Below are 15,990 nucleotides of genomic sequence, written 5' to 3' on the forward strand. Positions count from 1 at the left end.
AGAGTATCACTAGCAAAGCATTTAAGCCCTTCACATGAAGAAAGTGCAGCCCAAACTTACATTTTTTTCTAGATCAAAGCCATAGTATAACAAATCTGTACTATCTCTGCTGCTGTGATGTTATGGGTAGTATATCTCCTTCCCATTGTCGTCTTCATGTCTGTATCTTAGCAGCTGATGCTGATTTTGAAACAGTGGCTGACACTCCAGAGTTAAAATATTAAATGAGCCCAAATTTGCCAATGGCCTAAATCTTCTGGTGTGTGGGGGGGGGTGGGGGGGGAAATAGCCATATTTATTCCTTCAGTGTGGAGTTGACACATCAGAAACTCTCCCTCAAATAAAGCTCAAGATGGTTGTAAGCGTGTGGGGGAAACATTCTTTACCTCATTGTTTACCTAGGACATTACAAACACTTTCTCTGACTTCATTATTTAATATGTTGCAAAAAAACTAAACATCATTCTGGGATGTATTAGCAGGAGTGTTGTAAGCAAGACACGAGAAGTAATTCTTTCGCTCTACTCAACGCTGATTAGGCCTCAGCTGGAGTACTGTGGCCAGTTCTGGGAGCCACATTTCAGGAAGGATGTGAACAAACTGGAAAAAGTCCAGAGAAGAGCAGAAAAAATGATTAAAGGTCTAGAAAACATGACCAATGAGGGAAGATTGAAAAAATTGGGTTTGTTTAGCCTGGAGAAGAGAAGACTGAGAGGAGACATGATAACAGTTTTCAAGTACATAAAAGGTTGTTACAAGGAGGAGGGAGAAAAATTGTTCTCCTTAACCTCTGAGGACAGGACAAGGAGCAATGGGCTTAAATTGCAGCAAGGGCAGTTTAGGTTGGACATTAGGAAAAACTTCCTAACTGTCAGGGTGGCTAAGCACTGGAATAAATTGCCCATGGAGGTTATGGAATCTCCATCACTGGAGATTTTTAAGAGCACGTTAGACAAATACCTGTCAGGGATGGTCTAGATTTATGGCTCTGTTTATGGCTATTAGCCTCTGTTTGCCAGAATCAGGGAATGAACGACAATGCATGGATCACTTGATGATTACCTGTTCTGGTCATTCCCTCTGGGGCACCTGACATTGGTCGCTGTCAGAAGACAGGGTACTGGGCTAGATGGACCTTTGGTCTGACACAGTATGACTGTTCTTATGTATATAATACTTAGTCCTGACATGAGTGCGAGGATTAGACTAGATGATCTTTTGAGGTTCCTTCCAGTCCTACCATTCTATAATTCTATGTTAAGATGATCTCTAGTGGGAGTATGGATGGAATTAACTCTTTCCAGAAAGAACAGTGACATATTGACCAAGAAGTCATAGGCTGATATTAATTTCCAAGGAATGAATGGCTAAATCCCATAGATTACATAGAAAAGTTCATCCTAAATTTTTAAGATAAGATATCAAAAGTGCCTAAGTGAGTTAGGAGCTCAAAACTCATTAATAGTCATGGGAAAACTGGCACCCAACTCCCCTAGGTTCTTTTGAAAATCTTCTTATTGGGTATTATAGCAGAGGGGTACCTCTGCTGTACTTCAGGTTGAGAGTCACTTAGGGTCAGATTTTTAAAGGTATTTAGACACCTAATGTCTATTGATTTCAATAGATGTTAGGAGTCTAAATACCTTTAAAAAACACTGGTCCTTACTATTTAATATTCATTGCTTTTGTTCTTTCCCTAACCCATCATATTCCACTCACTGAGAGAAGTGGATATTCAGGCTTGAACTAGTATTGCCCTTCTCTAGTATGGCAGAATAAATGGGATATGATCAATAAATGGTCTGAGCTGCCATGTCTGTGCTTGGGCCACCAGCAAAATGGACTGCTGTTACACTGATTCATGATCTGATAAGATGGGGTGGTAATAAAGGTTTGTTTTCTTGACATGAGATAGCCAGCATTTGCCTCTGTGATTTGGATTCAAAAGATGAACTGGTAACAATGAGTGGTAGATGAGTTTTTGAACATTTATGGGATTAATTGCTGACACTTGACTCCTGTTTTAACTTTGTTCTTGTGATTATACTGCAGGGTTTTTTAAATTGTCTCTACGTTCACCCCATGGCAGACACAGGCTGGAGAAATAAAACGTCTATCATGGAGTTCATCCTCCTGGGATTCGGGAAGGTCCCTGAACTACAGATCCTTCTCTTCCCTTTGTTCCTAATGATCTACATGGCGACAGTGGCTGGAAACATCCTCATTGTTGTGCTAGTTGTGGCTGATCAGCACCTTCACACCCCCATGTACTTCTTCCTGGGGAACTTGTCCGGCTTGGAGACCTGCTACAGCTCAGCCATCCTGCCCAGGATGCTGGCCAGTCTCTTGACTGGGGACACGACCATTTCTGTCTCTACGTGTATTGCACAATTTTATTTCTTTGCTTCACTGGCAGCTACAGAATGTTGTCTCTTGTCTGCTATGTCTTATGACCGGTATTTAGCAGTATGCAAACCTTTGCACTATGCAGCCCTTATGAATGGCAGGCTCTGCCTCCAGCTAGCAGCCGGATCTTGGCTAAGCGGCTGTCTGGCCACTCTCATCATATCATCCTTGATGTCACAACTAACCTTCTGCGGCCCCAATGAAATTGACCATTTCTTCTGTGACTTCACCCCAGTAATAAAACTGTCCTGCAGTGACACCAGCCTGATCTTGGTGTTGGATTTGCTCCTCGCATCTCTTTGCACACTCTTCCCATTTCTTTTAACCGTGTTGTCTTATGTTTATATCATCGTCACCATCCTGAGAATCCCTTCCACTGGCGGCAGACAAAAGGCCTTTTCAACTTGCTCCTCACACCTCATCATGGTGACAATGTTCTATGGGACTATCATTATTGTATACATGCTACCGAAATCCAACACATTGAGAGACCTGAACAAAATGTTCTCTGTCTTCTATTCTGTCCTGACCCCGCTGATCAACCCCCTCATCTACAGCCTGAGAAATAAGGAGGTGAAGGAGGCCCTGGGCAGATTGATCCATAAATGTGTGGCTTTCTCAAGAACTCAGGCATCCCTAGCCAGTACTTTTAGGCTCAAAACAAAACAAGATGACCTGAGCTGATTTACTGAGTTATAGGCACAAGATCTGTCAAGATTCCTTCCCCACTCTGAACTCTAGGGTACAGATGTGGGGACCTGCATGAAAAGCTTATTTTTCTTAAGCTTATTTTTACCAACATAGGTTAAAACTTCCCCAAGGTACAAACTATGTTACCTTTTGCCCTTGTCTTTATTGCTGCCACCACCAAGCATCTAACAAATATATAACAGGGAAAGAGCCCTCTTGGAAACATCTTTCCCCCCAAAACCCTACACCCACTTTCCTGGGGAAGGCTTGATAAAAATCCTCACCAATTTGCATAGGTGAACACAGACCCAAACCTTTGGATCTTAAGAACAAAGAAAAAGCAATCAGATTCTTCAAAGAAGAATTTTAATTGAAGAAAAAGTAAAAGAATCACCTCTGTAAAATCAGGATGGTAAATACCTTACAGGGTAATCAGATTCAAAACATAGAGAATCCCTCCAGGCAAAACCTTATGTTACAAGAAGACACAAAAACAGGAATCTACATTCCATTCAGCACAGCTTATTTTATCAGCCATTTAAACAAAACAGAATCTAACGCATATCTAGCTAGATTACTTACTAAGTTCTAAGACTCCATTCCTGTTTTGTTCCTGGCAAAAACAACACACAGACAGAGAGAGCCTTTGTTTCTCCTCCCTCCAGCTTTGAAAGTATCTTGTCTCCTCATTGGTCATTTTGGTCAGGTGCCAGGGAGGTTATCCTAGCTTCTTAACCCTTTACAGGTGAAAGGGTTTTTCCTCTGGCCAGGAGGGATTTTAAAGGTGTTTACCCTTCCCTTTATATTTTTGACAAGGTCCATGAAATGAAGTCTTAGCCTTATTGACGTCAACGGTAAATACCCCTCTTGACTTCAGTGGGGCTGGATTTCACATTATTTCATCTCTATCTCAGGCCAAATGAAAGATCAGTTACTAAAGTGATGATACGCTGAGAATTTCTGACATGCATTCTCTTTCCGGCTGAGCAGGTTTGAATGCCTGCCCCCACACCCCACAGAAAATTTTCTTTTTGAAACAGAAATTTTATAATTTATTATTTTTCCATTATTTTCATGACACCCCAAAATTAAAGTGTGTATGTTTTCAGGTTTGGGATTTTGTTTTTTTCAGCATTTGCTTTTTTTCTTTGCCTTCCACTTCCCCATTTTTCACCTCTTTTTCCCTAATTTCCAGTGGTAACATGAAAAAAAAGTGGCAAAATACAAAATGTTTCAAATTCATGAAAAATCCCTTCTTTCTGAAAGCTGCAAAATGACACTTATTCCAAAACTTTCACCAGACATTCTTTTCCATTTTTCAAAACAGTTTACGTTTTAAGCCTTATATTTACAGTCTAATTGTATTTTCTTTTTCTTGGTAGTGGTGATAAATTCAGATAGTGAATCTCCTTGGTAGAAGAAGTTGTATAATTCTGAGAATGTTTCAAGCCAAGTTGATATAAAGGGATAGGTGCTAAGTCAGGGATGCTTAACAGCAAAGGATCATTTCTGTGCATTTTACCAGTCGTACTTTAATATTTCTCTATGTTAGCAGATTCTTAATAATAACAATGTTCAGGAATGTTCAGGTCCTAGGGGCCTATGAGAGTTTGGGTACCTAACTCCCTTAGACCCAATTGACTATCTCAGTCTTTCTGCCCACTGGGGGGTCACTCAGTGTAGCCTACATTTAGCCAGTACCCTTGGAAACAGACCCCACATTCATGGAAATGCATTGGATTGAGGGGAAACCCACTGCTCAAAGACCAAGAGCCGTTGCTGTTGTACCAGCTGTGATACCCACTACTGCTGTAATCGTGCCGTTGTGCAATTTGCTTCCTGGTGGCTATCATTCAGAGTAGAGCACACCCAGTGGAAGGGAAGACATGAGAAAGGCGCAGATGTGTTTTTTAAGACCACTGGTGGGCAGAGGCGTGTCAGGATTGGGAAAGGTGTGGCAGTGATGTACAATGGCCAGTGGAGAGCAGCCGAAATGGAAGGGCAAGAAAGAGGAAGCTACCCTGCCAAATGACTATCAGAAAGGAGTTGCAAGAGATGTCTCTCTCGCACGCACATATGGCATCTGCAAAGCAACATTCTACAGATGGAGGTGGAGGACTAGAAGCCATTTCAAGACCTTCTCCATGAGGTTGTGGAAATCACCCAATTCACCTAGGAATCTGTATTTGCGGCATTATGTTGTGGTATGTTCAATGGTTTGGCGGTTCTCACTGCAGTTGCACATAGATGTGTCTTCAATTTTTCACTTGTGCATCAAGTAGCCACATCTTCTATGGTTTGTTTAGACACAGGTCAATGTGGTCCAAATTCTGCATGGCAGGTTGAAACCAGGAGGGCAGCTTCTTGGGTCAGTAATTACGTGCTTCTTTGGAAGGGTAGATGAGGTCCAGACACTTTGCCATTCCCTGACTATATCCAGAGATGCGGGGTGGTCACGTGTGCTCCATAGTGGTTCTTGTGATTTCAGGCCTTGTTGGGGTATATTATCCATTTCCTGTCTGATAGGAAGTTCTGGGTAGTCTTCGGCACTTTTAAGTTCTCAGGCTGTGGCTATATCTGGATGGATAGTTGAATGTTCACTGTTTGCTAATACAGAAAGAGGCGAGAAAGGGGAAGTTACACTGTCAAATGGGCATCAGAAGAAAGTAAAAAGAGAAGTAAAGCTTTATAACAGAAACTAGAGGACATCAATGAATGGCTACGCAGGTGGTGTCGGAGAGAAGGCTTTGGATTCTTTGACCATGGGATGGTGTTCCATGAAGGAGGAGTGCTGGGCAGAGACGGGCTCCACCTTATGAAGAGAAGGAAGAGCATATTTGCGAGCAGGCTGGCTACCTAGTGAGGAGGGCTTTAAACTAGGTTCACCAGGGGAAGGAGACCAAAGCCCTGAGGTAAGTGGGAAAGCGGGATACCGGGAGGAAACACAGGCAGGAACGTCTGTGAGGGGAGGGCTCCTGCCTCATACTGAGAATGAGGGGTGATCATCAGGTTATCTCAAGTGCTTATATACAAATGCACAAAGCCTTGGAAACAAGCAGGGAGAACTGGAGGTCCTGGTGATGTCAAGGAATTATGACGTGATTGGAATAACAGAGACTTGGTGGGATAACTCACATGACTGGAGTACTGTCATGGATGGTTATAAACTGTTCAGGAAGGACAGGCAGGGAAGAAAAGGTGGGGGAGTAGCACTGTATGTAAGGGAGCAGTATGAATGCTCAGAGCTCCGGTACGAAACTGCAGAAAAACCTGAGTGTCTATGGATTAAGTTTAGAAGTGTGAGCAACAAGAGTGATGTAGTCGTGGGAGTCTGCTACAGACCACCGGACCAGGGGGATGAGGTGGATGAGGCTTTCTTCCGGCAACTCGCAGAAGCTACTAGATCGCACGCCCTGGTTCTCATGGGTGACTTTAATTTTCCTGATATCTGCTGGGAGAGCAATACAGCGGTGCATAGACAATCCAGGAAGTTTTTGGAAAGCGTAGGGGACAATTTCCTCGTGCAAGTGCTAGAGGAGCCAACTAGGGGGGGAGCTTTTCTTGATCTGCTGCTCACAAACCGGGAAGAATTAGTGGGGGAAGCAAAAGTGGATGGGAATCTGGGGTGCAGTGACCATGAGTTGGTTGAGTTCAGGATCCTGACGCAGGGAAGAAAGGTAAGCAGCAGGATACGGACCCTGGACTTCAGGAAAGCAGACTTCGACTCCCTCAGGGAACGGATGGGTAGGATCCCCTGGGGGACTAACATGAAGGGGAAAGGAGTCCAGGAGAGCTGGCTGTATTTCAAGGAATCCCTGTTGAGGTTACAGGGACAAACCATCCCGATGAGTCGAAAGAATAGTAAATATGGCAGGCGACCAGCTTGGCTTAACGGTGAAATCCTAGCGGATCTTAAACATAAAAAAGAAGCTTACAAGAAGTGGAAGGTTGGACATATGACCAGGGATGAGTATAAAAATATTGCTTGGGCATGTAGGAATGAAATTAGGAGGGCCAAATCGCACCTGGAGCTGCAGCTAACAAGAGATGTCAAGAGTAACAAGAAGGGTTTCTTCAGGTATGTTGGCAACAAGAAGAAAGCCAAGGAAAGTGTGGGCCCCTTACTGAATGAGGGAGGCAACCTAGTGACAGAGGATGTGGAAAAAGCTAATGTACTCAATGCTTTTTTGCCTCTGTCTTCACGAACAAGGTCAGCTCCCAGACTGCTGCGGTGGGCAGCACAGCATGGGGAGAAGGTGACCAGCCCTCTGTGGAAAAAGAAGTGTTTCGATACTATTTAGAAAAGCTGGACGAGCACAAGTCCATGGGGCCGGACGAGTTGCATCCGAGAGTGCTAAAGGAATTGGCGGCTGTGACTGCAGAGCCATTGGCCACTATCTTTGAACACTCGTGGCGAACGGGGGAAGTCCCGGATGACTGGAAAAAGGCTAATGTAGTACCAATCTTTAAAAAAGGGAAGAAGGAGGATCCTGGGAACTATAGGCCAGTCAGCCTCACCTCAGTCCCTGGAAAAATCATGGAGCAGGTCCTCAAAGAATCAATCCTGAAGCACTTACATGAGAGGAAAGTGATCAGGAACAGTCAGCATGGATTCACCAAGGGAAGGTCATGCCTGACTAATCTAATCGCCTTCTATGATGAGATTACTGGTTCTGTGGATGAAGGGAAAGCAGTGGATGTATTGTTTCTTGACTTTAGCAAAGCTTTTGACACGGTCTCCCACAGTATATTTGTCAGCAAGTTAAAGAAGTATGGCTGGATGAATGCGCTATAAGGTGGGTAGAAAGTTGGCTAGATTGTCGGGCTCAATGAGTAGTGATCAATGGCTCCATGTCTAGTTGGCAGCCGGTGTCAAGTGGAGTGCCCCAGGGGTCGGTCCTGGGGCCGGTTTTGTTCAATATCTTCATAAATGATCTGGAGGATAGTGTAGATTGCACCCTCAGCAAATTTGCAGATGATACTAAACTAGGAGGAGTGGTAGATACGCTGGAGGGCAGGGATAGGATACAGAGGGACCTAGACAAATTGGAGGATTGGGCCAAAAGAAATCTGATGAGGTTCAATAAGGATAAGTGCAGGGTCCTGCACTTAGGACGGAAGAACCCAACGCACCGCTACAGACTAGGGACCGAATGGCTTGGCAGCAGTTCTGTGGAAAAGGACCTAGGGGTGACAGTGGACAAGAAGCTGGATATGAGTCAGCAGTGTGCCCTTGTTGCCAAGAAGGCCAATGGCATTTTGGGATGTATAAGTAGGGGCATAGCGAGCAGATCGAGGGACGTGATCGTTCCCCTCTATTCGACATTGGTGAGGCCTCATCTGGAGTACTGTGTCCAGTTTTGGGCCCCACACTACAAGAAGGATGTGGATAAATTGGAGAGAGTCCAGCGAAGGGCAACAAAAATGATTAGGGGACTGGAACACATGACTTATGAGGAGAGGCTGAGGGAACTGGGATTGTTTAGTCTGCAGAAGAGAAGAATGAGGGGGGATTTGATAGCTACTTTCAACTACCTGAGAGGTGGTTCCAGAGAGGATGGTTCTAGACTATTCTCTGTGGTAGAAGAGGACAGGACAAGGAGTAATGGTCTCAAGTTGCAGTGGGGGAGGTTTAGGTTGGATATTAGGAAAAACTTTTTCACCAAGAGGGTGGTGAAACACTGGAATGTGTTACCTAGGGAGGTGGTAGAATCTCCTTCCTTGGAAGTTTTTAAGGTCAGGCTTGACAAAGCCCTGGCCTGGATGATTTGATTGGGGATTGTTCCTGCTTTGAGCAGGGGGTTGGACTAGATGACCTCCTGAGGTCCCTTCCAACCCTGATATTCTATGATTCTATGATTCTATGATCAGTGTAAGTGGCCAGGAAAGATGTGGACCTCCATGCTATGCATTGCCCGCTGGATAGTAGCATGTTAGGGGTGGGAACTGAGCTGTTATACTGCGCATTGACCAGGTGGCAGAAGGGAGCCAAGGGTAGGAAAGAGACCAATATAGCAAAAAATAATCACTAGAGAGGAGAGCAGAGGGTAAAGATGAATGCTGTTATGCTGCATAATCTACATTAGGTGGCAGCAGAGTGGAAGAAAGAGAAAGAGTCAGCTATATTGAATATTGACCAACAGATTTCAGTAGAAGATAAAATAATAAGAAAGGGGCAATTATGTGGCAAAAGGTCCACTCGATGAGAAATGAGTAGCTATGTTCTGAAATGCCCACTAGATGGCCAAGGTTATTGAACATTAATAAAGGGATAGTGCACTGTAACAGCCCATCACCTGGGACAAGCGTGTTCCAAAAAATGTAAACTGGCATTTCATCATTATCTGAAATGTTTTCCCATTGGGATCATTATACTTAAATAAATAAATATAGCTTCAATAAGTCACACTGGGCATTGTTAGCAACAAAGCTTTGGAAGACCAAAATTAATCAACAGGGAGCTAGGATACAGGAGGGTCTTATTTAAAAAGCGTGAAGGCATCACCAGAGGACACAAATCTGTTCTTTGTAAATAGAGCGGGAGAAGTATATTTCCAAATATACTCGTCCCTTCAGAGATCATAGAATATCATAGACAATAGATCATAGAATATTAGGATTGGAAGAGACCTCAGGAGGTCATCTAGTCCAATCCCCTCTTCAAAGCAGGACCAACACCAACTAAATCAGAGAGACTAAAGAGAGAGGGAGGTCTCTTTACTGAGAAAATCAAGTTCCTAAAGAAGGAGGATTGACAAGAATTTCAGCTGTGGAACCAGAGTGCGGGACACCAAACCCTAAGAAATAAGAGCTCATTGATTCAAGCTTGAGCTATCCTGTGGTTACAGGTGAGCATCCAATCCCAGACTGCTATGACGTTTTGTTAGTATATAGGCTCGTTTGTCAACCTGAGATAGAATTTTGGGTTTGACTTTTTGATACTCTTATATCTTACACTAATATAGGTGAACAAAGGGATCCTTACTAATATGTGTAAACAATGAACACAAACACTGTGTGTTGCATTTCCCACAACCCAATGGGGCTTTTAGTATAATGAGAAAATATAAGGGATAGAGCTAAAGTGTTACTGGGTATGGGCGGAGTGTAATATATGAACATACATCGGAAGGCTGCCTGACTCCTCTCTCAAGCCAAGGTCAAGCAACCAGTCGGGAGGGGCAAGGATCCATTCTCCAAATCTAGAGGGGATCTGCTGGCAGGAGCTTTGTAGTGGATAAAAAGACAGCCTGTGATCAAAGGGTTGATCCGATCCTCGGTTGTATAAGCAGGAGAATCTCAAGTGGGAGAAGGAAGAATATAATCTGTATTTGACAGTGCTGCAACTGCTAATCATCCAGTTTTGGTGTCCACAATTCAAGAAGGATGCCGAGAAATTGGAGCGGGTTCGGAGGGAGCCACGAGAATGATTAAGGATGAGAAAATTGGCCTTAGACCTGCCTTACACTTAAAGTTTAGATTGACATAGATCATAGAATCATAGAATATCAGGGTTGGAAGGGACCTCAGGAGGTCATCTAGTCCAACCCCCTGCTCAAAGCAGGACCGATCCCCGACTAAATCATCCCAGCCAGGGCTTTGTCAAGCCTGACCTTAAAAACTTCTAAGGAAGGAGATTCCACCACCTCCCTAGGTAACGCATTCCAGTGTTTCACCACCCTCCTAGTGAAAAAGTTTTTCCTAATATCCAACCTAAATCTCCCCCACTGCAACTTGAGACCATTACTCCTTGTTCTGTCATCTGCTACCACTGAGAACAGTCTAGAGCCATCCTCTTTGGAACCCCCTTTCAGGTAATTGAAAGCAGCTATCAAATCCCCCCTCATTCTTCTCTTCTGCAGACTAAACATCCCCAGTTCCCTCAGCCTCTCCTCATAAGTCATGTGTTCCAGTCCCCTAATCATTTTTGTTGCCCTCCGCTGGACTCTTTCCAATTTTTCCACATCCTTCTTGTAGTGTGGGGCCCGATACATTGCTCTGGGGTGCAAAACTCTTTCCCATTGCAGCTACAGTACAGGGTTAGCACGGCATAGCTACAGTGCCACAACTGTGCCTCTGTAGTCCCCGTTGTGTAGACAAGCTCATAGAGTGCGAGACTGCAGAAGCTCAATTGATTTAGCTTAACAGAGAAGGTGAAAGGGTGACTGGATCACAAGCTATAAGGACCTTGTAGCGGGGCAGTTGCCCTGCTCCTGAAAAAGGTAGGCTAATTGGGTGTGGCTGCAGCTGTGGCTGCTTCACCAATAAATAACCCTAATAAAAGGGCTGAGGGCAGAGCGGGGTCAGACTCTCGCTCTCTCTCTGGAGAGAGAAGAGCCTAGCTGCCTGAAGGAGCAAGGGTACCTGAGGCTGAGCATTGCTGGGGAAGGGCAAAGGAGCTGGGGAGCTCCAGCCTGGCAACTCCATAGGCTGAGGCCTTGGTTAAGGCCGAAGAAGGTACTGGGGCTGCAGAGGGGCAGCCCGGGGATAGGCAGAGGCAACTGGTCCAACCCCCTTGCCAATGATGAGTGGCCATTACAGCAGTTTGCCCCATTGAGAGGGGACTAGGTGACGACTGGCAGTAGCCACTGAGGCAAGGTGGGTTTAGAGGGTTGGGGTTCCCCTAGGAGGGGAGACCCAGCATGTGGGGGTACCACAGTGGGCAGAACCGCAGGGTAAGGGGCACTGGGGTCTGGGAGGGACATGGAGGCCTAAGGCAGGTGAGACACTGGCCCGCAGAGGGCGGTTCGGGCTGCACAAGAGCTAATTCCCAAGACAACCAGCAGGAGGAGTTGCGGTGGTGAGTCCACGACCTGCTACAGACCTCCATGGGGAACAGAAATTTAGCTGACAATCTAGCAGATCTTCTCTAGAAATTATCTAACAGACCAAGGTGTTACAAGATCCAATGACTTAAAGTGAAAGCTAGACAAATTCAGGCTGGAAAAAGGTATACATTTTAACTGCAAAGGTAATTATCTATTGGTACAGCTGACCTAGGACTGGGGTGGCTTCTCCATCATTGACAACTTTTAAATCAGGATTGGATGTTTCTTTAAAAGGTCTCCTCTAGTTCAAACATGAACTGATTCAGGGAAGTCCCAAGGCCTGTGTTATACAGCAGGACAGATGATCACAATGGTCCCTTTTCACCTTAGCATCTATGCATCTGTGAATAAGGGGGTAGCAAGGCATTGGCTGGTGTGTCAGACTGGCTGAGAGGCTGTGGTTGCAGGGGGCAACCTGTCTCATCTAGCCCCAGTGCTTGAAGGTGTTTCTGGGTTAAGTGAAACATGCTTAAACTGTCAAGGAAAGACTACATTTAATTAAGACAATATGCATCTTCTTCTAGCCTTAATTCCATCTATATGGGCTGGGCTCTTTGAGTTCTTCTTCTCCATTCCAGTCTCTCTTGCACCAGTTCCTTGGAAACTCATCTAATCAGATCCTTTTCTATGACATTCATCCATCTAGTTTTCTGTCTTCCAATCCATCTCTTGCCCTCCACTTGTAAGTTTGACACCCTATTTTTTCCCACATATTCTTCCAATCTTCTCCTCACACTCACTAACCATCTAAGCTGGGATTCCCTCAGCTTTTCGATAATAGGTACCACCTTCACACTTGTGATCATGGTCCACCCTTGTGACTCCAAGCATCCATCTTAATATTTTCATTTCTGCTGTATTCGAGATCTGCCCGGTTTTTTCTTCAGTCCCCATCATTCAGAGCCATACAAAAGCGCAGGACTTATTAATGTCTTGTATATCTTGTTTTTCAATTTGATAGGCATTCTCCTGTCACAGATTGCTCCACTCACTTCTCTCTATTTAGTCCATGACCATGCCTTTCCCATTCTGCTTACAAGTTCATCGTTTAGTTCATCATTATCCTGTACGATCAAAACTAGGTACTTGAACTTCAGTACATTTGGTAATGGGTGGCTGGCTTATGTTGTGTTCTTACATGGTATCATTGAATCTATAGCCCATATACTCTGTTTTATTTCTGCTGATTTTCACACTGTTCCTTAAAACAATATGCACCTAGGCTTTTATTGCTTGTATCGCTTTTCCCTCTTTGTCACATTTCTATGAACCAATCAGTCATACTAGCCTGAGTCAATACAACTTCACGTTGATCGCAAGTTCCCAGAGAGGATTCCATAGCAGTGCCAAATCCAGCTAGGGCCACCGGAGGTAAACACCCGCTGGTGAAACAAGGGGTGCTGTAGCCTGGTGACCTAGTCTAAAATTGGATGGCCCACAGGGTTCCACTTTGAGAGGAGTTCCGGTGTAGGCCTGTCACTTGGAGAGAAGAGCATGGTCTGAGGCACAGAGCACCCCTGAGCCATACCATCATCACATAGCAACACCAGGCAGTGTTTATAGCAGTCTTTAACAATGGGAGACTAGAGCTAAGCAAATAACTGATTTTCTGGTTCATTGGCAGGGCCAAAACAATCAGTAAAAATAAATCATTTTGGGTAGGATCATAGGACTGGAAGGCATCTCGAGAGGTCATCTAGTCCAGTCCCCTGCACTCATGGCAGGACTAAGTATTATCTAGACCATCCCTGATGTGTTTGTCTAACCTGCTCTTAAAAGTTTCCAATGATGGAGATTCCACAACCTCCCTGGGAAATTTATTCCAGTACTTAACCACCCTAACAGTTAGGAAGTTTTCCCTAATGTTCAGCCTAAACCTTCCTTGCTGCAATGTAAGCCCATTGCTTCTTGTCCTATCCTCAGAGGATAAGAACAATTTTTCTCCCTCCTCCTTGTAACAACCTTTTATGTACTTGAAAGTTGAAGCTGGTACATTTTGATGGAAAGTTTTGATTTCAACAACAACACATTTCACTGAAAAATTCCCAGCCATCTCTAGGACTACGGTGGCCAACTTGTTGGGTACCTAATTTGCTTAGCGTGCTATGAAAATCACAGCCTGAATATGTGATATATTCATGTTACAGAGTGGATTCTCAGCTGTGGACTGTGTAGAATTTAATCACATTTTCAGCTTTTCCAACTCACACAATGAAAAGTGTTTTCAACCATTATTAGTATTGTCATAATACTAATACATTGTCCACTGGGAGATTTTTGTATTTTAGAACTTGGTAATAATGTGAAATAACCATAGAGATACACTGATAGATTCATAGATCTGAAGGACTAAAGGACAGTAAGATATAGCCTTACCTAATCTGACCACCAAGTCTAGACTTGTGGTTTCAAACACTTCTCAGAAATGATCTCCCACATTTGGACAAAATTTGTCCTGGTTTAGTATGTCAGGAGATGAAATATGAGGCTACACAAACCAAATTCTGTCTGTGAGTCTAGATAGCCGTCCAGTACTCAGACCCTTGACCATCGTAATGAGTCCCTTGTCTGAGCTGAGAGGATGACAGGTTGTTAAACCTGCTGAGGAAAGCCTATCAATACTCTTTTTGTAAATTGAGTCAAAATGCAGTCTCTATTATTGAACCATCAGCTTCAGTGTCCCCACCTGTATGGCACAATAGGATGGAGTAAAATTTAAATCTGTTTTGTCTGATCAAATTCAAGAGCTATTTCTGTCTTCTTTCTTTTTCCCCTAGACACATGCCATGGGTAACAGAGAATGGGGAAATGAAACAGCTGTCACACAGTTCATCTTCCTCGGGTTTGGGAATATCCCACAACTGCAGATCCTTCTCTTCCTGCTGTTCCTCATAATATACATTGTGACTATGGCCGGGAACATCCTCATCGTGGTGCTAGTTGTGGCTGATCAGCACCTTCACACCCCCATGTACTTCTTCCTGGGGAACTTGTCCTGCTTGGAAATCTGCTACGCCTCCACCATCCTGCCCAGGATGCTGGCTGGTCCCCTGACCATCTCTGTCAGTGGCTGTATTGCACAATTTTATTTTGCCAGTTTCTTTGCAGCTACCGAGTGCTACCTCCTAGCAGTGATGTCTTACGATCGGTATCTAGCGATATGCAAACCTCTGCACTATGCAACACTTATGAATGGCAGATTCTGCTGCCAGCTAGCAGCTGGGTCATGGATAAATGGATGTCTGGCTATTGCCATCATAACATGCCTTATGTTACAACTACATTTTTGTGGCCCCAATGAAATTGATCATTTCTTCTGTGAATCCACACAAATAATCAATCTCTGCTGTACTGACACCTACCTGATAGAGCTTGTCATTACAATCCTGGTTGTTCTATTCACCCTGCCTCCATTTGCATTAACAGTGGTGTCCTACGTTTGTATCATCTCCACTATCCTGACCATCCCTTCCACCACCGGCAGGCAAAAGACATTTTCCACCTGCTCCTCGCACCTCATTGTTGTGACAGTGTTCTACGGGACCCTAATGATTGTGTATCTGCTGCCCAAAACCAACACGCTCAGAGACCTCAACAAAGTGTTCTCTGTCTTCTACACAATCCTGACCCCTATGACCAATCCCTTCATATACAGCCTGAGGAACAAAAAGGTGATGGAGGCACTGAGAAAAATTGTCTGTAAATGTGCAGATTTTACAAGAATTCCCAACTGATTTTTTTTAAGACTGAAAGGTGATGAGCAGAGCTGATGCACTGTTTAATACTCAGGTTCTGGGCAGTGCTTATTTCTCAGTAGGTCTTTGGTAGTGTGAGCTTATAACATGTGAGGAGGAGCAAAGATTTTATAGTGTAATATCCATCAATACTAGGATCTTTACATTCAGAATAAAACTGAACTGTGTTTTACTTACTGATCATGGGAAGACATATTTTAGCTAATTCCCTGCACCCAACCAAAGTGAGAATATAAAGTAAAATAAGAGTTTAGTCTGGAATTCTCAAATGATTCTAAGGGAGTTATGAGGCATTGCACAATAATATATGC

The 15,990-nt window shown here is 44.1% G+C and overlaps 2 protein-coding genes across 2 annotated transcripts; both read left to right on the forward strand.

The window, feature by feature from the left end:
• Nucleotides 1–2,079: 2,079 nt before the first annotated feature.
• LOC141997528 (olfactory receptor 6N1-like) lies at nucleotides 2,080–3,215 on the forward strand. Its single transcript, XM_074969902.1, has 2 exons — nucleotides 2,080–3,015; nucleotides 3,192–3,215. Exons 1-2 carry the CDS (start codon nucleotides 2,083–2,085, stop codon nucleotides 3,213–3,215), a joined length of 957 nt encoding a protein of 318 aa, XP_074826003.1. The 5' UTR covers nucleotides 2,080–2,082.
• An 11,495-nt stretch (nucleotides 3,216–14,710) lies between these two features.
• LOC141997529 (olfactory receptor 11A1-like) lies at nucleotides 14,711–15,658 on the forward strand. Its single transcript, XM_074969903.1, has one exon. It carries the CDS (start codon nucleotides 14,711–14,713, stop codon nucleotides 15,656–15,658), a length of 948 nt encoding a protein of 315 aa, XP_074826004.1.
• Nucleotides 15,659–15,990: the final 332 nt, after the last annotated feature.

This window comes from Natator depressus, chromosome 13 (assembly GCF_965152275.1).
Source record: "Natator depressus isolate rNatDep1 chromosome 13, rNatDep2.hap1, whole genome shotgun sequence".
In the NCBI taxonomy this organism is placed as follows: Eukaryota; Metazoa; Chordata; order Testudines; family Cheloniidae; genus Natator; species Natator depressus.